Raw genomic sequence first — 25,358 nt, 5'->3', positions numbered from 1 at the left:
CCTAGTACCGAACTGGGTAGCTTAAGTTGTCACCTCTACCAAATCACTTATGCTTGTCCCTTTTCAATTTAATTGTATATGACACGAAAAAGGTAAATAACTTAACATACATAACAAAATATCATTAAAAAAATCTAAACAATTGAATGCGATGAACGATTGAGATTATTACACTAAATTAATGAATCCATATTATAATTTGGTTTTAGATTCATTTGACTTAAAAAGTACTTTCCCAATCTGGCCAAGAAAAAGAAAGAAAGAGGTGAGAAGTGGTGGTTGGTTAGAGAAATCAGAAGTGGTGGTGGTACTTCTGCATGGGTGACGTGAAGAAGGGAAGACTCGTAGGTTTAGTAATTTCCAATCTGATCTAATGCACAATAGCAATTCAATCTACTATTTGTATACTAATAAAGTGTTGGTTTAGTAGTTTAAAATTTCATTAGATCTTCATGATGATCAAAATGTTAAGCATTCAACTTTGGGAACGACACTTGATACACTCCAAAATGGATCAGGTCCTTACATATAGGATAGTGAAGACTGCTATTCTACAAGGCTTTCTTACATGTGTACGAAGAAGGTATTGAAATACTTGTGTAACTTGCAACTAGCATATAAATACTGGAGTATATGAATACTTTTTTTCTCTCATCTATCGCTAGAATATGTGCACTTCTTTTGGGTGTGAGAGTAATCTTTTGAAGATTATCCTTCTCCACAACCACAAGTGATTCTTCATATACCCAACCCTTAAACTCTTGGATGGGAATCACCTGGCTTGGCTCACTTTGGTATTCCCATCATGTCCCGCCTACTTATTTCTAAACATGTGGATTTAATAAATTATTTTTATATAATAAAATTAAAATGAAATATTATTTTTTATTTGTTGGTGAACACTGATTAGTTTGAGATATTAGGATAAGAAATCCAAGGATTGAGGATCCATTCCTAAACTCTTAACCCTTAGATCCATTTACTTAAACATAGTTACCCTTTTATTCATATCGGTTGGTATCAATGGGTATTTAGTACAAGTGATATATGTTTTTCTTTGTTAAGTAAGAACTAGTTCTAGTCTTACATATAAAGAAAATTTTCACTAAAAGAGCTAGTCTATCATTATGGATATTTTCGACTCATACAAATTGACTCGTGTGCTGAAAAAATGTATTCCGTGGTTGAATTTTCATCTCATTAGGGTTATTGCTTTCATTAACGTTTTAGCTATTCTCAAGCTTAAAATGATCTCATTAAATAGACTTAAGTTCCTATTATATTATGCTTTACTAGAGTTGATTTTGACATATGATTGGTCAATGAAACCATTTAAATTTTAACTAAACTCATTAATTGAAAGTTATTTTGTTAAAAATAAATAGTAATATAATTCAATTAATTGAATCCATCATCAACAATGCGTTGATTTAGCTGTGTAAGACCTTATTGGATTATTGGATGAGTCAAATGATTGATTCGTTGGAGCAACACTTGTCGAGAAAGAAAATAATTGATTACTAAAAACGAGTGAAAATATACTGTTGACTATACCAAAAAAAAATTTAATCGATTCAGACATGTGACACTACAAGAAATTTGCCATATACCTACGGATGAAAACCGTTAGTAAAAGTTAAAAAATCGTAGGTATAGCATAAAAAACTTTTACCTACGGATATTGTCTGTCGCTATAGGATTTAGTGATGACAGTCATGACTGTAGGTATAAGGCTAAAAATTATACCATTAGTTTTGTCTGTCACTATAGATTTATATGATTTCCTTATACCCACAGCTTTATTCCATTAGTATAAGTATTGAGATATTAAAAGAATCATACATATACCCACGTTTCTATTTTCACCTATTTTAGTGACTGATCTTAACATAAAGTCATAATATGAGTTTATAAATTATAATGAAAAAAATGCATTTCTAAACATATCATTTGTCTTTAAAATTTAAAAAGTCATACGATCCGATGAAGTACATTAGTTAAATATGTCGATCTAAATAAAATAACTACATATCATAGACATAAAAAGTCTCATAATCCTAAAAATTATACAATTTGGATGTCTACCTAAATAGATACAAATTGTGTTTCAAAAAAATCAAAATAGTTAATTTCCCAATTTGTTGCATCAAAAAGAAATTATTTGCTAACATTCTCCTGCAAATAAAAAAAGACATCAATGAATGAATAAAACAACTCATTAAAAAAACTCTTGTAATAAAAATTTGTTATACCATTTTCATTTTCTTCATTACAATCAGAGTTTGGAGTAGCAAAAGAAGTCGAGGTAGTAGAAGAATCTTGAACCTATTAAAAGCGAAAAACATATTAAGAATTAACTTTAGTAGATCAATTAAATTATATCAACCAGTTCACAAAAGTCATTCAAATAAAACATGAACTTTGAAAAATAAATTTGAGGGGAATATGGTAAACCTGTTTTGCAGCTTTTATCATGTCATCAACATTTGCTCTAGAAAATCGACTTCGAATAAATGACATCATATTTGTCATCATACTTTTCATATGCTTAACCTTATTGTGTAACTCTTGATTTTCAGACAAAGAAACCATCACTTTTTTTTTTATTTTGACATATTTCCCTTACAACCACATGTATTTTCTTATCAGGTCCTTTTACTTTAGAAAATATATCTTCCTTCCAAGGAATGTCACTTTGTGTGCCTGAGTGAGATGGCCCAGACTCATCATTGTTATATTTGTTCAATTCTTCCTAAAAGAAAATATATATATAAATAAGAAGTTAATTCCATAAAATAGCATAATCAATTGAAAAGGAAAACAAATCTTACAATCACTTTTGCAGCCTTTTCATTAACAATTGTGCCATCCTTACGAGTTCGTGTGTCAATATATATCTCTTTACGATTTGGCAACACTCCTCTAGCTTTGTGTTTCTACAATGAAACGAAAAGTTATACACATTCTTTTATGAAACAATTTACTTAATAATGACCGATAATATAAACAAACCTTTTCAACAATTAGTTTTGGAAGAATTTTTGTCCCCATACAATGAACATCTTCATATTTAGCACGATTTTGTCTATTAATTTCACTTATTTTCTACATTGAGTACAACACATTAGTAGTATAAAAATTTCAGCACTAAAGTATTAATATCATAATATGTAATAACATATTTGCTTTATGACTTACTTGCCATTTTCTGAAAACCAGTAATGAACCAAATCACGATATTGACTTGAATCATCCCTATCATCAGGTAATATAGATGCAACTTGTTCTTCAGTTTCACTGGGATCAAATGCCATTGACTTCAAATCAAACTTCCATTGTCTCCATATCTCATTCAATTGAGCTTTCAACATTTGTCTTGTTTCATCATTTATTGGAGGAACAAACTAAAACTTTGCCTAAAAATGACATATGTTAAAAGAAACAAATGAAATTTGAAATTACACATTACATTTTCTAAGTCAAGAATAATAAAAAATTACAATTATAATACCTCTAATATTTTCAGCATCTCCTCTTTATGCTCTTTTGGCATTTCTTTCCATGATTTGTAGTTAATAGGAGCATATTGATGCATTCTAACCACACTACCAATAAAACGAGTTAGAGGTAGTGTTTATCTTTGACAAATTATTAAAATATGTCCCTTTCTTGTCTTACATGTGTATATACGGAATGAGAATGATAGAATTTAGAATTTATTCCTGTTTCAATCCAATTTTAGAGGTAGTGTTTATCTTTGACAAATTATTAATAAAATTAATATAATAATAATAATACTAATAATATATTTGATTTTTAAACAACTCTTTTTTGGGTGTTGAAATAAATGAATATAGAGGAGTGACGGCCTTCTATATGGGTGGAGGTTATTTAAGAAGAGAATTGTTCTTCTTTTTACATCTTCCTCAAGGTCATGTCATAATCGGAAAGGAGGCAAAATTCATTAGAATTGAGTATGCTTCTAAAATGAATAGAATAATTAATTTACATATCTAATTATGAAGATATTATAATCTTAAATTTTTTTTTTTCCAGTAATTTGGAAGTTAGACAAGCGCGTAGTGTTAATTGTGGAAAGAGACATTAACACGTAAACATGCAAATCTCTTACATGCAAAATATAATAAGGATTTTTACGCTCATATTCCAATAATTATATTATATATATACTATGGTTTGAAATCATTATTAAAGCATATAGTGACATACAATATTTTCTGTAGGTATAAGACATCTATACCTACAGAATGTATTATGTCACTAATACATATAGTTATCAACATAGATATTTGTAGCTATATTATACCTACTCCTACAGTTTGGAAAACATAGGTAAAGAATATAGTGACAAACAATATTTTCTGTAGGTATAAGGTATCCTATAAAATGTACTATGTTACTAACACATATAGTTACTAACCTAGACATTTGTAGCTATATTATATCTATACCTACGTTTTATGTTACGTCCATAGGTATATTATACATATACCTACAGTGTAACTATAAGTGTCTTTAGGTATATCGCAAATTGTAGTGTGAGCTTGCAAAATTAACTATTAGTGATATGCATGGGCTTCCATACCCTGTGATTTTTCTGTTCCTTTGTAAAAGTTTTCTTTTTGGACTTTTGCCCTCTTTCCTTACAAATCAAATTATAATTCAATTAATATAATTATATAGCATAATTTATAATGATCATCCAGTTTTATTGGACACTTTTCTGAGAATTAAAAATAAACTAGATTTGCGGTGAAATCAAAAGTACACTGCAAGTGGATTACACAAACATAAACGGCTACACCAATAATAAAAAAAGTTAAAGAAATATTCTAATTTTATTTTAATAATTATGACGCAAGATTAGGGTGGCAAAGACTGAAGACCATGTTATTCCAAAAACATAGTGCTCTAAAATTGAAATTAAAAGATTAAGGTTCAAGTGCATGTACAATAAATTTCTACATGCATGATCACTGAGTCACTAACAGAGAAAATTAAACAAAAGATTTGAAAATCTCAATAAAATAAAATAGACATGCAAATAGTATATATGTTATTCATTACAACCAGTTGCATTCAGTTCCTTAAAGGAAGAAACTCAAAAAAGTGGTTGGAGTTGATTTCAGTGTCCATAGAAACAGCATTGTCATAGAATCTAGATTTTCTCTCATCTTGGTCATCCCTCTTAAGTGGAAAAAGTTCAAGGGTCCTAGGATATGCATTTTCTTCATCATCATAATAGTTGAAACTTTCTTTGTTGAGTTCCACAGGTAAATTATAATTTTGAGGGGTTAAAGGTTGTGTATTATTACATGTTGTGTGTGCTGATACATAAGTTGTAATTGGAGTGAGGCAAGGCATCTCCATATTTGGACACTTAGCTGGATTTTCTGCTGTGTTTGTCCTCAAAATATGTATACCTCTCTCTTCAAATTGAGTCCACCAATTTGATCCCTTTTCTGCTATATCCAGTGTAGCAGGTTCCTGCAAATTACAGGTGGTAAAAGTTTGGAGTAGAAACTATTTAAATTTAAAACAAAAAAAATGAAGAGAATGATAAAGAGAACTCATTCAATTCACAAGTCCAAGAAACTCAGAAATCTGGCATAAAACAGCCCCAACAGAAAGTTAAAAAAAGCAGCTTTTGAAGTCTCTCTTTTTTTCCATCATACAAAAGCTCTTGTTGTTTTCTTCCACTTCTGATTTTATATTTTATTTGACATTCTGAACAAATAATTAGACCACATTATTGGTCTCATATATAATCTTGTTGGGTATCTTTGGTTAACAAAGTTGAATATAATGTTATAGTTGTACCATGAACAAAGCCAAGTGTAATTACAGACCTCTGCATGTTCACTGCAGTTAGAAGTGGATGCCCACTTCTTTGTCTCTTTAACTCCACAACCTGTCCCTTTCAACCCTATAGCCAAAATCCAAACACACCAAATTTTAGTGTCAAATCTTGCATACCAAAAAAAATCATATAAGACCATTATTTCTCTCTCTTTGTGTTGTAATCAACAATGTAAGGTGATGTGGAATATAATACAGGAATCTTTTGACCACTAAAAGAACCATGAATAGTCCCATAGGTCTAAACTTTGTATGGTAGTTAAAATGGATGATAATTTTCTTATCTTTCACTGTTGATTCTCCAGTGATCTGAAAACAAGATTTCTCTGGCAGTTTATCTTTCAAAGATCTCTGTTATTGTTTGTACAATTAAAGTTAACTTAAGTGGTATTCACATTTGCATATTTTATCTTTTATTTTACTCACATAGATTATGAAATTATATTGTATGGAGAAAAAATTTCACAACTTTTTCTTATAACATTTGAAATTATTTTTATCTTTCACTTACTTGTCATTTTTATTTATGAATGTGTCAAAATACATAAGATAACATTATGTTGTCTTGTGTTCTATATAGCTTCTACTAAGGGGTTCCACGTTCAAAAAACGTTTTTCTTATCATCAAACTAGTAACAAATTAACTACAAAATAAAAATGTGCGCAAGGAAGAAGATAAGGATGATCCACAAAACTAACATATATGACAGATTTGCATCCTCTCATGTAGCTGCACAGTGAGCATTAATTTTTAGTGTTTCTAGATAGAGAGGAAAAAAATATAAGAAATAGATTTTGTGTTATGCTCTAATGGGAGAGGATCCAAATTTATATATATGACACACATCTAATTTAAGAATACTTTATAATTTACCAATGGTATAGATTCCTAGTTAGTCCCAAAGCAAAAGATTTATATTATAGTATGTTAGAAGTTTTGGAGAAATGAAATGAAACACAAGTTGTGGTGAAGAATTTTAAGGGTAAGTAGGTGGAATGTACAAAGATCTGTTGTCCTAAATGGTATTTCAAATCATGTCCCAGTAGAATGATTTGAGACATTGTTTGAGACAGCAGATTCTTATCCAAGTGGAATAATTTCATTTCCTTCCATTACTAAAGAAACTTCCAAGTCCCAAGCAATGAAATATTAATCTATCTCCATACATTTTATTCACCAATTCAACATACATATACCATTAATCTATATACTCCATTACTATCTCATGCTTTTGATAATTTCACTTAACTTAAGTTCTTTCTCACCTTGAGTACAAGCAGTTTCCTCCATCTCCAAACGACGACGCTTTTGGCGCTCTCTAGCCTTGTGATTCTGGAACCAGTAGAACACATTCTTGCCTTCAATCTTACCAAATTGGCGCAACTGTGAAGCTATTTGGTGAATTTGTTCAGATGATGGTGTCTTTGTACCTTGTCTATACAATTCCTCAAGGACTAGTAACTGAACTGGTGTTGGACTCCACCTTGAGCTTTGCTGAGATCCCTTCACATTGAAACCTGTATTACTTGTTCCTTGATCTGATAAATGAGCTTTTGCATAAGAAAATAATTAGCAAATAAAATGTAGCTTTGTTTTACATCATTTTATGGGTGATATGATGTATAAACTTCAATTGATTATTAGATCAGTTAATAGTCATGTTGACCACATGATAATATGTACTTTTTTAAGAAGACAATTGGATATAACCATGTGTGAAAATAGTGTATTTCCATTGCTAACTATGATAATATGGTAAAGTTTGTTAGCAGACCTAAAATTCTGTATAATATAGTTGCTAACTAGATGATAAGGTTACTTCAAAATATGATCCAGTTTCTAATTAACTAAATGCAAAATATAATCATATTAATCTTATCTAGTAGTCCATACTTTTAAATTGTCGTTTATTGAGGTTGCAATTTAATGGTTTAACTAGTGATTATTTTCGCTACCTTATCTTTTCTCAATCGCGGTCACATTTTCTGATAATTACGATAAAGATAATTAAACTATGACCATGCCTGCAATTTAAAACCTTTTTATTTAAATAAAAGAAGCCTATACTGAGATATTTAAGGTGAAAAAATTAGCTTTACCAGCATGAGGATTGAAGGTGAGGATATGGTTGCAGTCTGAGCAAATACAACAAGGTTGAACCATTGAGGAGATTGTAGTCATTCTGGGAGCTGCAACTGAATTAAGAGTAGAATTTGGAGTAGTAGAGTGAAAAGTGCTAAATGAATCAGACATGTTGAGTTTTGGAACTTGGAACCAAATCACCACCTACAACCACAAGATTTTGTTCATAACATCACACATTGACATCAAAGGTGTTTGCTTTTTGCTGTTTAGAAATAGGGTTTTGTGTGAGAAAGACAGTGAGTGAAGAATAATGGGAATGAGCACTGTATTTATAGGAAGAAAGAACGTTGTAGTAAAAGCTTTAGTAGGAGCAGCAAGTAACAAAAAGTGAGTTGACCAATCTATGAATAATATATAATAATAGTAGAAGCAATGCAGAAACCAAAGTTGTCAAATCATGAGAGAGGGAGACAGAAACAAAGGAAAATAGAAAGCATAGAATTCTGAGAGATGTGAAGAGTGAAGGTTGTTTCTGATAAAGGACCACAACAACATCATGATGATGGTGTCGTGTTATTAAAGTTGCTTCTTCCCTATGTCTCTTCTTTAATTTGCATTTGCTCCTTCATATATAACACACTCACATGGTAAATATTGTGGCTTATTAGAGTGCCTGCATGGTGTTTTTCACTCTTCCTTTTTCCTCATTCTAAAAACTTTTCTCTATAGATTTATGAGATCTTCTTCTCTCTAATTGGAACACACAAGTTCAGGCACATAAAAGAAACCTTTTTGCTTAAACTATATAATCTCTCCTATTCAGGGTCTAGTATTAATCTCTCTAATTTGAAAATCATTTAACGATATAGATATTATATTATTTGTAAATAATTTTTTTTCTTAAAAAATTATCAAATTCACTTTTAAATCACATTTTAGTATTCAACTCTTGCTTAGAAGAGATGATTTAGGTTGGTTCCTATATGTCCTTGTTTAGCTTTGTCATGTACCTCACAGTTGATACTGTACATGCACACTGCACTTTTGGACAATCACCACTTTAATTACTAGATTTGGAAACAAGAATTATCTAAAAATTGCTAAGCAATAAACAAGTCCAACCATATTGTGATCTATGATGTGCTACTTGAACATCTAAATCAATCCAAGTGGTCTGATACACGTTTCCACTGAAAAAAATTTACTCTCATTTATTCGAGGTGATAAATTAAAATTCTGGAAATAACCAGTCCACATATGGAGTAAATTCGTCTATATTTATACTTCCTAAACCTCAATGAGAGATTCATCCACTTAGCACTGATCCACTCTTCTTCGAATTCATGCAAATATTTGGAGCAAATGTGACGGGCTACTTATTTACTTTTGTATTAAGGGATTTATTTTCACAGTAAGTGTTTTTAATTTGAGATTATTTTGTTACTTAATGATTTTGTTTTCATTCATGTATGTAATTCAGCTTATAAATGAAGTATAAGATTAGCTTTTTTGTAATGTTGCGTTAACTGTAAATATTTTAGCGACTTTGGATGATTAATGCATATTGATTTTTAATTCAAGAACAATAAACTACCACCAAATTCTTTAAGTTTTTTTAAGGTTATAACACGTTAAATTAATATATCAGTTATCTAATTTGTCTTTCAGTATTTTCCTATAATAATTTCACTCATTATCTCTTGTAATTATTACAGTTAACAATGAAAGAAATATAAAGTGATAACAATAATCATAAATAATGTCTTGATTTTGTAAACAGATATATATTTCAATGAAAACAAATTTTCTCCCTAAAATCACTTAAAATATCCGAGATAGTAAAACGTAGTTGTATGGACACTTTATGCCTTGTGTGGAGACATATGTAAATGAAAACATCCTATAAAATATTGACAACACATTAAAAATTTAATTTCAATTAAAATTTAGTCATAAATGATACTATTAAAAATCAAAATATACTTATCTCTAAATATGACGTGATATATGTGTCTACACAATGTCCTAGTGAGTAATGACCATTCTGCAGTTACATACTACATTATTGTAAAAAATTGTAATATCTATATATTGATTGTGCACATATTTAATCACATTTAATATATTATTTATCATTTATTTATATTATTTTATTTCAGAATCAACTTTAATAAAATATACATGATAAATAATACAACAACAACGTTAAAGTCTCTTACACCTTTCCGTACATCATTTTCCCACGGGTGGAATGTGGTACCAAAACTTAATTTTGGTCTCAATTTTGCAATATCCTTCTAAGGGACCCAAAAACACACACCCTCAATCATTTCCTAATCCCTAAACACTCATTCCCAATCTCTAAATTAACACTATTCCTTCTCCCCACAACATTTGGTTGAAGGGGTAGGTCAAGTTCTTAAATCAAACTAAAACATAGTTGTGAAAATCATTTATGAACCTGCTTGGATACATTTATTAAAAAACTATTTCTAATTTTTTTTTTGAGTGTTTGATGGAGTAGAGGTGATCAACCACCTATCTAGAAGGTTAGAATTCCATTACTGTTTTGATGGTTAGAGTAAGGCATGATATGATATAGAACAATATGAAGAATGATAAACTTTTATTTGTTTAGCGTTTGATGTACATCAGATAATAATGACAGTAATGTGCTAGTAACCATGATGTTCACTATGAGGATATGAGGAAAAATATTATTAAATCATATTATGCTCATTTCTAATCATAGAATAGAAAATAGAGCAAATAAATGAACGTCATGGTTGCTAGAGCAAATAAATAGAGCAAAAGTTTTATATATTGTTATTGTATTATTTATTATTTATATTTAATTATTAATAATTTTTGAATAAAATGAATAATAGATAATATATTGATTTTATATAAATATTTATACTTACACTATATAGATATTACCCTCTAAAAATATACTATATGATCCCATTAGTTTAGAAAACTCACTAGAACAAGATAGATTTATGTTATTTTCCTATTGTGCCTGCCAAATAAGCTCTAACATTTTAAAAGTTATGAGTTGGGCCAACAACAAAATATATAAAAAGAATAAGTAACAAATTCCACAGATACACTCTTTTGTGCTGGTTAAACGTGAACTAGATAATAGAATAGTGTTAAGAGTGAAGACAAGTTAGTCTAGATTTTGTCTTAAATAGATTGAGCCTATATAATATATAGGAGTTTGGACTTGACTTGTTAGCATGTTTAAAAAAATTTAAAAGTCTAGTATGTTACTCTATTTAAAGGTCAGATGTACTATATGATCATGAAATACACCACCATATCTATATTTGAATGGGCTAATAGACCAACTTTTCGCTAGGCCCATCTAACTCTAATAATTAAAATATATTGTTGTATTTATATTTATATTAAAATAGTATACTTCAACATTGTTATATAACATAATTAAATAGGTCGGCTTGTTAGGCTTAATAAGCTTTTTGGATAGCCTGAAACCTGAACTATTAAGCTAAATAGACTTTTTTTAAAGTTTGAGCCTGATCTACTCACAAAAGAAGTTTGGTCTAACCTAATCTATTATAAGTCAGGTAATAAGCTCCTAATATTGGGCATTTTTCCACCCTATAAACCTTTGGGTCTATGTTAACAAGGAATATTATATTCATGTTTGGTAGACTCTAAGGAATTGATATTCAGTGAGTGTTTACAATTTTTTTATTTCCAATATCACATACTATAAATATAATGATTTTTGAAAATATGTATTGATTGTTCAAATCAGTGTTATAAAATTTGGCTCAGACCGGTCATTATGATCAATTCAATTGTGAAACATGTATCTGATCGATCCGAGCCTTTCATCTAAACGGTTTTGTATAAAAATGTATTGACTCGGTTGAACTCGATTAATTTTAGTCTAAAACCAGTGACTCGGATGATCGAATCGGTTGGACCGAGTCTATTAAACAATATCTTTTTTTTAAAACAATCAAAATAGTGTCATTTATAGATTAAAAATCAATTTTTTTAACTTTATCTCAAATTATGATTGTCACAATGTTATTAAAACCGGTTCGGACCGACCGGTTCAACCGGAGAATCGGTCATCTGGTCCCATAACCGGTACGAAACAAGTGTTGTACCGGCTAAGCATCAAAACCGGTGTAAACTGGAGAAAAACTGGTGAACAGTGTCAAAACCGGTGAACGGCAGAAATTTGATTGAACCGGCCGATTCATACATGTAATTTTAAAGAACCCCACATATGCATATACCACATAGAATTAGAAGATGATGATGATGCACAACTAATAACTATTTTTTTTATTTTTTTTTCATACATGTAATGTTTTTTATTGCATTGTCAGTTTTGGTTCTAATAACTAATTTATTTTATTGTTAACTTTTATGAAAATTGATGTATGAAAAAATGATATTGTTATAGATCAATTAAATTTAGAAGATGATGATGATGATGCACAACTCAACCCTGTGGAGAATGTGAACCTAGTTGAAGACAACGTTAGTCAAGCTTTGGACTTAAATGGTGAAGAAATGGAACCTCAATATGAAACAACTTTGACTCCTTGGTGTTAAAGTTTTAAATATATAATATGTTTTGTAGACTGGGTTATGAACTTGCGTCATATGTTTCGAGTTTGTTAAGTAAGACAAATACTTGTGGATTACTATTTGTATTTGTAATTTAGACTTTGGATTTATTAAAGTTGTTTGTTTATGAGAATTCTTACTTTCACTATAAATATGGATTATAAATTTGAGTATCTACATATTAGATAATTTTTGTTACAGGTTTACACATATATATAAGCATGTATGTCCGGTTTAACCGGTTTAATCCCATGCGGTTTAATTACTGAACCACTGGTTGAACCACTAAACCAGTACCCTCACCGGTTTGATGATCGGTCCGATTTTAATAACATTGGATTGTCATGTTAACTTATATAGCAAAATTTTCTTTATTTAATTAAATTTTAAACTTATTATTCGTTCTTTTGCAATTAAAGTATGACACATATGTTGTTTGAATGTTTTTTCAATTTATTTGTGACATTTCATAATAGTGAAATCTTATTTGGTATAATTTAATTAGGTTTAATAATATTATTTTTAAATTTGGAGTATAAAGTTATTAAATAATGTTAACAAATATTATGAACTTTTTAGAATTATTAATGCAAATCGAGTCAACCGGTTCTACCATTAACCCACTGGTCCAACTAGTGATTCGTTAATCTAGTGCTCTGATCGAATCATTAACCTTATCCGAGTTTAATAACACTGATTTAAATGCATAAAAAACGAGCTCTAAATTGAAACGAAGGTTTAGACAATGTAAAATTTAAAAGCAAACAATTAAATAATTTGGTCGAAGATTAGAAAAATTGTACCCAAAAAAAATAGTTTGGTCGAATAGTCACTCATCACTTTACTCATCGAGAGAGATAAAGATTATGCATTAGAGATTCATCCCCAAAATATATATACAAATGTCATTTTAGTTTTATTGAGAGTTAAATTACAAGTTTAATCTCTTAAAGTGCGTGTTAGGAAGAAAAGTGATTATATAGACAATTGATTAAAATTATTCTAAGAGTTTACTGAATATTCATCTTTCATATCTCTTAAACTGTGTGTTAGGAAGAGTTTACTAAATATTCATCTTTCGTCCCTAATGAATGCTAAGCGAAATTTCAAATTTGTGGCTCCAATTGTCTCTTTGATTTTGCCACGCGTCCATGATACGTTTTCATCCGACGGTCTCTTTTGTGACATCCTACTGGGCATGCCAGCTATGGTCAGGTTTGGGGAAGCGTAGCAATTGCCTTAGAGTTGGCAATTGATTGCTTTAATGTGCAACGGTCCACTATTTAGTGTAGATTTACTGGGCCCGTGGTAAAAGCGGACTGAGCCACTGATTTCGCACTGCTCGAGGAGGGTGGTTTCAATGAGGCCTCCTTACTACCCTTGGATACAAAATTTTGAATCACCTTTAGATCTAATGGTCCACCTTTGTTGTACCCCATGTTAGTAATTAAAGGGCTAAGTGGGTAGTTGGCTGAGACTTGAGAAGTCTTATTGCTTTCACTTTCATTTTTTTTCAACACATTTTGTTTTCCCCCAACTCTCTTTTGTCTTCCTTCTTCTGAAGCTTTTTCACTTTCATTTTGTTTCAACACATTTTGTTTTCCCCAAACTCTCTTCACTCTTCCTTCTCATAAATCTTTTGGGTTCTACCCTTCCTCCCTTGAGCCCATGTTATCACCTTTTTTCTTTTTGTGCCTCTAGACCATGATCTTCTTGTAGAGGGAATGTGTCTAAAGTTGTTTCTTTTCTCCCTCCCCGTCAACAGTGTCACCGACAGGTTCTGGAAGAGGAATGTGTTGTGAGTTTGGGTCCCTATAGAATCTCCGTAGAAGGGATACGTGGAAGATGGGGTGAATCCTCGCGGTGGCTGGTAGTGCTAGTTCATACGTAACGAAACCGATGCGGCGGAAGATCTGATATGGGTCGTAAAACAGAGGAGATAAATTGTGACACAATCGTCTTACCACTGTTATCTATCGGTAAGGTTGAAGCTTGAGGAATACCTAGTCACCCACACTAAAGGTAATGTCTTTCCTTCCAGACTGAGTTTGGGCTACAATTCTTTGATGAGCCCGTGAAAGATTGTTTTTTAAGATGCTTATTAGTTCCTTCCTTGTGGGTAGCGTTGACCCCGCTGGACTGGAAGCTAAGATTTTTCCCAAAAAACTAGTCATGGTCGGAGGAGGTCGTCCATACAAAATCTCAAAAAGAGAGAACCTCGGGGTGGAATGCTTGGATGTATTGTACCAGTATTCTGCCAGGGAGAGATGTCGGAACCACCGTTGGGGCTGAGAGTCGGTGAAGCAGTGGAGGTATGTTTGTAAACAGCGATTGACCACCTCCGTTTGACCATCGGTCTGGGGGTGGTAGGCAGAACTAAAACAAAGCCGCGTCCCAAGCAATCGAAAAAATTCCTTCCAGATTGAACTGAGAAAAATACGGTCACTGTCCGATACAATAGTCCGAGGAACCCTGTGAAGTCGGGCAATTTCGGCCAAGAATCTGTGTGCTTGAATGTGAGCAATAAACTTGGTAGGAAGCCCAATGAAATGTGCATATTTGGAGAGTCGATCTACCACAACCCATATGATAGTGTGCCCTTGGAAGGAAGGTAATGAGTAATAAGGTCCATAGAAATCTCTTCCCAAACTCTTTATGGTATGTTTAATGGTTGTAATAACCCTTGTTATTTTGATGGTAAATATTTGTTGTACTGACATGAGGTGCAGTGTTGAATAAAGCTCTTGGTATCTCGATACATTCCTGGCCAATAGTATGAAGCCGCAATCCGGGCAATGGTTGGCTTCAAGCCCGAATGGCCCGCAGTTGGAGCTTTGTGATATTCGGCCACGATGGTTTTATGAAGCCTTGGCATATTAAGTACAAAAATGTGACTCTCAAACATTAATACCCCATTCAACAAGTGGTATTTTTGTTTCATTTTTTTATCTGCTTCACACTTGGTCAAATGCTTTTTCCTTTTGCGGATTGGTAATGTAATCGTAACTATTCTAGGAGCACCGAAATAGGGGAGGGCATGGCAGCAAATTCGGCCATAGTGTCGTCCAAGTGTCGGGATAGAGCACCAATGACTCTATTCGAGGTACTTGTTCGATACTTGATTTCATATTGAAAACCAATTAATTTAGTCGCCCATTTCTATTGTTCCGGGGTATGCAACGCTTGTGAGACTAAGTGTTTCAAACTCTGCTGATTTGTCAATATTGTAAACTTTCTCCTGATGAGATATTGACGCCATTTTTTTACCACTTCTGTTATAGCAAACATCTCCCGAACGTAAGCCGAGGTGTGTTGCATGTGGGGAATCATCTTCTTGTTGAAGAAGGCGATAGGATGGCCAGACTGGGACAAGACGGCTCCAATGGCTATGGCCGAGGCATTTGTTTCGACTTCAAAAGTAGCGGAGAAGTCGGGTAGATGTAGGACTGGGGTTTTTGTCATTTCATGTTTTAAATTTGTAAAGGCCAGCTGAGCCTCTGATGACCATGTAAATTTATTGTTCCGCAGCAGATCAGTGAGAGGAGCGGCGAGAGAGGCGTAGTGCTTAACAAATTTTCTGTAGAAGTCGGTGAGCCCTAAAAAAAACCCGAGTGTCGTGAGAGATCGAGGTTGTGGCCAATCCATCATGACCCTTATCTTATCCGGATCTGGTTGAACCCCAGTCGCAGATATAATATGTCCCAAATAAGTAATTAAAGCAACCCCAAACTCACATTTAGACCACTTGGCATAAAATTGATTAGAATCCAATAGGTTTAACATAGTCTTTAAATGAACCAAATGATCAACTAAACATGTGTCATAGACAAGTATATCATCAAAAAAAAACTAAAACGAACCGGCGTAACTGTGGTATGAGCAACTCATTCATGGCTGCCTGAAATGTCGAGGGAGCATTAGTTAAGCCGAAAGGCATAACTAGAAATTCATAGTGCCCATCGAAAGTTCTGAAAGTTGTTTTGTGCGTATCCGTTGGATTAACCCGAATCTGGTGGTAACCTGAGCGCAGATCTATTTTTGAAAAATCATTGCGCCACCCAACTCATTAAGCAACTCATCAATCATGGGTATGGGAAAGCGGTCCGAAACCATAATGGCATTGAGTGCCATGTAATCCATACAAAACCTTCAATTGCCATCTTTTTTCTGACCAAAAGAACTGGAGAAGAAAATGGACTTGTACTGAGAATGACAATTCCTGCTTGTAACATCTCATTTAGCATGGTAGTCATCAAGTCTTTTTTAGAGTGAGAGTATCTATAGGGTTTAATGTTTACGGGGGTTGAGGAGGGTAGGAGAGGGATATGATGGTCATGTGGTCTTCGGGTCGGGAGTGTAGTGGGTGTTTGGAATATGGAAAGATAGTTGTCAATGAGAGATTGTAGTTAGGGATGGATTGGGCCTGTCTGGGAAGAAGAGTTGGGCTCGGTGTGTGAGATTGGTTGGATGGCAATGGCCTGGAATGTGGATAGGTTGTTAGTGTGAAATAGGCGAGAGATTTGATGGAAGGTAGATGGTTGCATGGAATATGAATTGTCCCCTGTAAGTATTATAGTAGCCTGGCCCACCGTAAATTGCATGGAAGGTACCGAAAAATCAGAGAGAATTGGTCCTAAAGTGCTAAGCCACTCGATGCCCAACACCACATCGACCCCCTTAATGGGTAGTAGGTAAAATGGAATGCTGAATTCTTGGCCTTGAAGTTTTATTAGTGTTTGTTCACATAATCTGCTACAGTAGATGTGTACCTCATTCCCTACCATTACAGCAAAATTGGGAGTAGGAGTAATAGGTAAGTTCAAGTATGTAGCCAACCTAGGTTGTAGGATATTATGTGAATTGCATGTGTCCACTGGTACTGTTATGGAATGTCCAAAAATAGATCCGGAAAACTTAAGAGTTTTTGGAGAAAGCTGCCCGCCAAGGACCTGATCTGATATGTGAAAATGGATAAGATCTTCTGTAATGGCCTCACATTTTGCCATGACTTGGTCATTGGTCACAAATTATGGACCAGTGATTGTGTCCTTGGACAGCAACAAGGGGTTTTCGTCTAGCATGAGTAAAAAAAAATTTGGTTGACATATATGCCCTGAGTGATATTTTTCATCACAATTGTAACACAACCCCTATGCGCGTCGATCATGCATCTGGTTAAGGGACATCCGACGGATAGGAATGGATGTTTTGTTTGTAGTGGGGGTGAAGTGGGTTTGGGAATAGTGATAGAGTGGGGTGAGAAAGGGATGTCGTTGGGACGAAATGTAGATTTACTAGTATCAAGAACCTTAACTTCTATTAATTTGGCTAATCTCGTGGCATCTGAAATAGAGTGAGGGCGTAGGATAGCCAATTCCCGACGGATTTATAGTAATAACCCAGAAATGAAACAGTTCACAATGGTTTCTAGAGCTAACCTTTAAATCCGGTTGCACAATTTCTCAAATCATTTTTTATACTCAGCAACTGACCCTTGTTGTTTGACCTTGAAAAGTTCTGCCTGATGATTAGTATAAGCGGAGGGACCAAAACGAGTCTCCAAATATCGTGTAAAGGAATTCCAATCGGAGAGTTTAGAGTTGTGAAACATCCACTTAAACCAACTCAAAGCTTCCTCTTGCAAATAGAAGGCAATCATAGGTGTCTGTTGGTCTGGCGGAACAAGGTATAGTTAGAAGAATTGCTTCGCCTGAAAAACTCAATCTAAAGGTTCAGATCCGTCAAATGGCATGAGGTGGAGCAACTTAGGGGGACATGTTTGTGGGTTTATTGGGTGGGGATGGGGCGTATATGTCATAGGGGAGGTTGTCTGTGGTGGTATGGGGTACTGTTGTGAGGCTAGAGGAGAGGATTGTGGATTAGGAATTGGGTGGACGTGTGGGGGTGGAGGAAAAGGTTGAGGGGATAGGCCATGGTGAGAAATGTGGGGAAATGAAGGATGAATAGGTGAGACCAATGGTGGATCATGAGGAATTGTGGGGACAAACCTGATTTCTGCAAGTTTGTCAATAATGTTGTGCAAAACTGTGATGATGGTAGCATGTCTTTCATCCTGTAGTTCTTGGCTCTATTTCAATTTCTCCATGAGCAATAATGTAGCTGAATCATCAGGATCTTTTTGGGAAGCTTTGGGAGGCATGAGAAGAGCAAATGAAAGCACCAAAATGTTAGGAAGAAAAGTGATTCTATGGACAATTGACTAAAATTACTTTAAGAATTTACTGAATATTCATCTTTCATATCCTCCAAAATGGTTCATTACAAAATTATATAGGAAATAGTAAAGGATCCCTACCATATAAGTGGTAGGATCTAACAAAAGGTAATAATTGCTAACATAAAAGTGGAATATTTTAGAGTTTAATTCATAACAAACTCCTTCTGCCAGCCGGGAGTCACATGCTGCCGTTTGGGCCTTCCTCTAGGGTCTAGGCCCCTATCATTATGTCATTTGTGTGTCATTCGTAGACTAAGCATTAAGCTTTTTATTTTTCAAAGATTAAACATATAATCTGTATATCTCATAAATTAAACAATTGGGTAGACGCAACAGTGGTTATTTCCTAAAAACATGAAATGTTTTGGGTAAAAAATGTATGCACTACGAAAAATAAAATATATGTGGCAATTCGAAAGATAATCATTTTGGGCTACGGGAAATAGATGAGCCCAAACACGACCCATTGTTAGCACTCAAAGACTTACTCCCCCTGCTGCTGGTTTTGTCAAACCTCATCATGTTTTGAGATGGTAAATACAGAGCCAATTATGTATTATTGTGGTCACACTATGTTTTCTTGTGATTAGGAAAATTGTGGTAAATGGGGCAATACTTCTGATTACTAACTGTGTCACAACTCCAATAGATGTTGGATGAGCGTTGTAATTTAAAACTAGTGAGATAATGAGTCATGTTTTTTTGGTATTTGTCTTTCCTGATCAGTTCAAATTATGAGATTTTATTCCACATATGATTACACTATTCGAGTCATTAGGATTGTTTATCAATCTCAATTCTCAATCATACTAAGATATTATAGCTATGTTCTAAGTGAACAAATATTCTATGTTTCAAGAAAATCTTGTTTCCATATCTTTAACCAATCAAACTTCACAAAATAATATAATGATTTTTCTCTCATATCTTCCCCCACATATGCACAGCCTCACAAAAACCTGGCAAGCCATTCCTTTCCTAGTTGCCAAGGATGATGCCAAGAAGGGTTCATTACCAGTTCAAAACTCGATCATTGCAACTTGCCACAGAGATTGTTTGCTTAATGGAATATATTTCTCCTTTTCCAGATAACATAAAATTGACAACTTTGTACTTTACAAAATAAATCATTTTAATTTGTAAAAAAACATAGAACCTGCATTTGCTTTTTATAAAAATAAAACTGTAGTTCTTTGGTTGTTTGAGGCGATGAAGGTAATTTTTGGAAGGCGTTTGGGGTTGGTGAACAAAATTTCAAATGCATAAAGGGAAAGAGTTGAAGGATAACATAGTATTTTATGGGCTTCGACATTGGGTCCAATCAATTTCTAATTTGGAAGAATGTTTTGGTGTATAAGAAAGAAAGAAAAGACGTACCAAAAAGACATTGCCATTTCAGAGTTGTGATATGAATTTTCTAATAGTTCAAGCATAGCTTTACCACGGAGAATGTCTTACTGTTCTAAAGATTGGGTGGAAAAGCTTACTTTGGAAAGTATAAAAGAACATAAGCTTTAATATTTTCTAACCACGCCGAAACTGATACCTTGGGTAGAAACCTGTGCCTCTGCACTATTGAATTAAAGATATCTAAGTTACATTTATTCTGGTAGCATTTGCCATTGAAGGATTCAAATTTGATGGCAGCCTAAAATGAAAGGAGAAGATATAGATGAAAATGAAGTAGAACACACACTCCTAATTTGATTCTTAATTGAGTTTGATGAAAAGGGAAGCTTTTCATATCAGAATTGATTTCATTCCTATTAGTTTATCTCAGTCTGTCTCTTAAACTATAGGTACAATCATCTTGCTAAACTCCACAATATTTTAGAAATAATAAACTAATCATGGAGATTTTGCTTATTTACATCTAGGAAATCAATATTTTTCATAGGATTATCCTGTTAAGCCAAAAATTACATTGCCACACTAACCTTACTCCTGCTTCCCAATACACAGTATTCAGACGTACTTTTAAGAGACATATTACTGCCTATAACAACAATTAACAGCAGCTAGGGATGATCAACCAAAAAATATAAACTACACTAGATTCTAAAAATTAGGCTTAACTTGAGTTGACGCCCGAGACTTGGTTTGTTTTTTCACACTAAATTATGAACAGGTCTAACAGCAGCAATTTCAAAAATGATTTTGCAGTAATTTTTACCTCAAAGCAAATGTTCCTAATTTTAAAAATGCCTATTTTAATTTCCCCAAATGATAGGATCTCTACATGTTTCATTCACTAACTGTTGCTTCCATTCAAAAATATTACCAGTTAGGGTCAAGACACATGAATGTTACAGTAAACAATATCCATTTCCCAGTTACACAATTAGCACTTCCTAACCTCTCAATCTCACTGACACCCATAAGTTTCATTCAAGCTTATAAAAAGCAATAGTAATCACAAGATAATCACAGGCACATTACGCGCAATCACTATAACCGCAATACTCACAACTACAACCATCTACACTCTGCAGCATATTAACACTCTCAAGGCACGAAATAGCAGTGACTTGACCTAATTAAGTCATTTCGCATCTTAACAAATTTCAGGCAGAATCAACATTAATTAGTAAAGAAACACGTAAAATAAAACACTTTAAACACCACACTATAACAATAACACTGAAAATTAAACCAGTACCAAAATTGAAATGATATTGATATATAATCCAATAACCTCAATCAAAATCAAAATCAAAACCATAGTACAAAATCAGACATAACTATCGATCAAAACAGTAAAACCCTAACCAGTAACTCAATACCTGCGACCAAATCCAAAATTAGGCTGAACAGGAGTAGGATCAACCTGAACAATACCAGGAACATCATTCAATCCAAGTGCATGAAGCATCTCAAGAGTCTCCTTATCAACCTCAATGTGTTCAGTGTGAATTGCAGAAACATCAGGAACGAAATCCATGCGACGTTCTCTCTCTTCTTCTTGAAGCTTGAGCGAGATTCCACGAACAGGTCCCTTCTGAATTCGCTTCATGAGATGGGTTGAGAAACCAGCGATCTTGTTACGGAGTCGCTTAGAAGGGATAAGAGCAACTTCTTCTAGAACCTTCTTGTTGGTGTGAAAGTCTAGTGTCATTCGTGAGTAGTATCTTTCTATCACTTGACGAGAAGACTTTTTCACTGTCTTTGTACGAACACGTCCCATTGTTGCTGATTATCTGTGACTCTTGTCTTGCGAACAAACAATTGAGATATATATGTGGAAGAGGAGAAAATGGGGTTAGGGTTTTGTGTTTTGTAATGGGTTGGGTTGGGTTTGGTCTCAAGCCCAAAATGTTTCATTTTAGATATTGGACTGTCTAAACTTTCATTTGAGTTCAGGGCTCGTTTGGATGCATTAATCAAAATAATCGACCTCTTGTTGTAATTTTATTGTTTGATGAATATGTGATTGATTTATCTTCTTGTCTTATCCAACTAGGAGAGTTATATGTTAGAAGTGAACATGATTGAATAGTTTGGTGTTCTCCTCACCAGAAAACACCACCATGATAATCATCTCTACTTAAACAATCAACACTCACATTAGTGTATGAATGATAATGGGCCGAATTAGAGTAAGTTGTGTTTATCTGAACCCAAAATCTAAAATTTGAACCCCAATTAAGTGAGATTGAAAATAATATTACTGTCAATAAACTTATTAAGATATATATATATATATATATATATATCCAACTTGTAATTTTACTTATATCAATCGAGTTCAATCACATCAGGTTTTTCTCATTATATTCGGGTTGAGTTCAGACGACTACTCACACTTTCAATTTTCATTGTCATTCCTACATCATTGTTACTTTTTCCATCACCATCTTATTTTCATTGTCACAACTATCATACCTAGGAGTGTAAGCGGTTCCGGTTTAAACCGCGAAATCAATTGAACCGAACCAAACCAAACCACTAATGTGGTTCGGTTCGGTTATTTTGTTAAGGAACCGTTTATGTTCGGTTCGGTTTATGGTTTTAGAAATTTAGGAACCGTTAGAACCAAACCGAACCGCATAGTAAAGAAATATATACTAGGGATTAATAAATAATATTTTATTATTGTTTAAATTCTTCAACCAATTTTCTAGCTTAAATTATCAATTTTTGTGTGAATTGTAGTGTTACATATGTTACTAAATTGTTATTAGTATTATATATATTATTAGTTACTAAATTGTTTCCTAATGTCTTATGATTTGGAACATATTTTTCAACTTTTGTGATATTGAGTTTAAAACCAACATATATTATATATTGTTACATGTGTTACTAATCATGAAATGTAAGATTATAAATGTAACTATTATATATTTTACTAATTGATATATATGTTACTAATCATGAAGTGTATTGTTATATATGATTCATAATTTTCTATAATAATAGTAGTAATGTTTATCCTTTTATGATAAATAATATCTCTTGTAACACATTTTGATTTTCAATTGATGAAATATTTTTTTTATAAAAAGTAAATGTAAAAACCGTGGAACCGAACCGAACCATTCAAGAGCGATTCGGTTCGGTTCGGTTCTTATAGTTAAAGTTGCGGTTAATTGAGCGGAACCGAATCATATGTTTTTGATCGGTTCGGTCACTAAAATGCACCAAAAATCGAACCGAACCAAATTTTTACACCCCTAATCATAACACCACCCCCCATGACATTATCACCACCATGACCATAACTCTCGCCATATTTGTCTATACTTACATATTTGTTTCTGACACGCATCCGACACCGATACTCTCCAATACTTCTTTGATATGAAACCATAACGTATCAAAATTACATTTTTTTAAAAATAAACAATTTATGAATCTGATACTTTACGGATACCCTTATAATGTTTTCCAAATACTCTCTTATACCCTTAAAATATTTTCCCGATATCTCACAAACACCAGAATATTACACAATAGCATTTTAAAATAGAGAAAGACATATCAAGTAGACTTGTAACAAGAGAAATAAAAAAAATACGTATCACATAGAGAATTAATAGAAAATGCATATGTATAATATTGATCATCAATTAAACGGGATTGATTATCTTATGACAATGAGTTTCATTTTATATTTATTGATGTCTACAAAATATGTTCGTTATTTGAAAATTCATAACAATAATTATATGTTTATTATATTTTATGATTTTTATGTACATATTTTATTTGCGACCTCAAACATATCATATCCTACATTTTTAAGAAAATGTATATCGACGTATCGAATACTACTCGTAGCCACCAATATTGCATTGTCTCGGTTGTTATTGCCGAGAAGAATGCATATTATAAATTATTTGTAACTTTGATGGGAGAATAATTGTTTATCCGGTTATAAATTATATAACATTTTCTCTTATCCTTAAAAACTAATATCAATTATTAGAGCATGTATGTAATTTTAACCACCACTCTGGGTGGTGTGTGTGCACAATTTTGAAGTTTAAGGGTGCATTCGCATTCAAGCCTGATTTTAAATGATGTTTTTGCATCCAACATGAGTTCAAAGGATGCTTTTCTTCCAAATTCGAGTTTAGGTTGTTCAATTTTTGAAGTTTTAGAACTATATCATATATTGATTAAAGTTTAAGAGGTGTTTTTGCAGTTTTCCAAACATATTAGCTTTACATTGGTTATCATTATTGGAGCACAAAACAAGGGAACAATTTACTGATTCCAAAGACACGACTGCAACTAAATGTTGATTAAATATAATGTAATAATAATAATATAAATAACTCTTAGTTAGTGTATACACTTTTTCTTTTATATAAATAGGTGTCTAATTTTTAGCAACGTTACAGACATAGCAATCTTGAATTAATTTTATAATTACTTACTTGAAATATGAAAGTACATTGAGACATATAAGAACGTTATAGAATTAAATATGCAAAAGAAGAAAGATAGGAAGAAAATGTCTGTAGAGGAAAACAGTACACTAGATGCAGAGTTTGTTTACCGATGCTTCTAAATTTGAATAGGGTCCGGAGACAGCGGCTACTAATACTCAACAGCCCTACACCCTTACCAAGCCAATACAAACAGGGAATATATATAGTGAAAACAATAACAAATTAGATGCCAAATCAACAACAATAATCACCCCCTTATACTATTAGGTGAATCAATCAATTAACAATTACCATATTCAATGACAAAAGATGAACCATCCATATCCATTTGGTTAGTATGGACTTTATAATTCGTTAGGAATAAAGTCATTTTTGATAATTTAACTTTTTTTTTTACATGCGTGGAGTATGCTAAATGTTAGCTTTCCCTACTCTTATATGGAGTGAGTAATATATTTTTGAATTGTCTTCTTTGTTCTTAATGTTTATGTCTAAGTGAATATGGGTAACATTTGCTCCGCTAATTTTTTCTTTTCTTTCTCTCTATTAATAAATTTTATTAGTGACTAAAAAATATATCAATAACAAAATATTAAGAATGGGATCCACTTACTCTCTATTCTAATTATCAATTCTATGA

The 25,358-nt window shown here is 32.8% G+C and overlaps 2 protein-coding genes across 3 annotated transcripts; both read right to left on the bottom strand.

Annotated features, from left to right (window-relative positions):
• Positions 1-5,024: 5,024 nt before the first annotated feature.
• On the bottom strand, positions 5,025-8,767 carry LOC109341398 (WUSCHEL-related homeobox 6-like). Of its 2 annotated transcripts, none has more exons than XM_019579292.1 (4): positions 7,981-8,767; positions 7,147-7,431; positions 5,871-5,947; positions 5,025-5,508 (listed from the first exon to the last, which is right to left on the bottom strand). In XM_019579292.1, exons 1-4 carry the CDS (start codon positions 8,132-8,134, stop codon positions 5,101-5,103), a joined length of 924 nt encoding a protein of 307 aa, XP_019434837.1. In that variant the 5' UTR covers positions 8,135-8,767; the 3' UTR covers positions 5,025-5,100. The 2 variants fall into 2 exon arrangements, with proteins under 2 accessions (XP_019434837.1, XP_019434838.1); XM_019579293.1 differs by having other exon boundaries at positions 7,147-7,419.
• A 12,672-nt stretch (positions 8,768-21,439) lies between these two features.
• Positions 21,440-22,051, bottom strand: LOC109341396 (40S ribosomal protein S17-like). The gene has a single exon (XM_019579289.1). The coding sequence runs from the start codon at positions 22,003-22,005 to the stop codon at positions 21,598-21,600; it is 408 nt and encodes a 135-aa protein (XP_019434834.1). The 5' UTR covers positions 22,006-22,051; the 3' UTR covers positions 21,440-21,597.
• Positions 22,052-25,358: the final 3,307 nt, after the last annotated feature.

Source organism: Lupinus angustifolius, unplaced genomic scaffold, assembly GCF_001865875.1.
Source record: "Lupinus angustifolius cultivar Tanjil unplaced genomic scaffold, LupAngTanjil_v1.0 Scaffold_457, whole genome shotgun sequence".
NCBI classification, from domain to species: domain Eukaryota; kingdom Viridiplantae; phylum Streptophyta; class Magnoliopsida; order Fabales; family Fabaceae; genus Lupinus; species Lupinus angustifolius.
The sequence above is the reverse complement of the archived record's forward strand: the minus strand, read 5'-3'. Positions and strand labels throughout refer to the sequence as shown.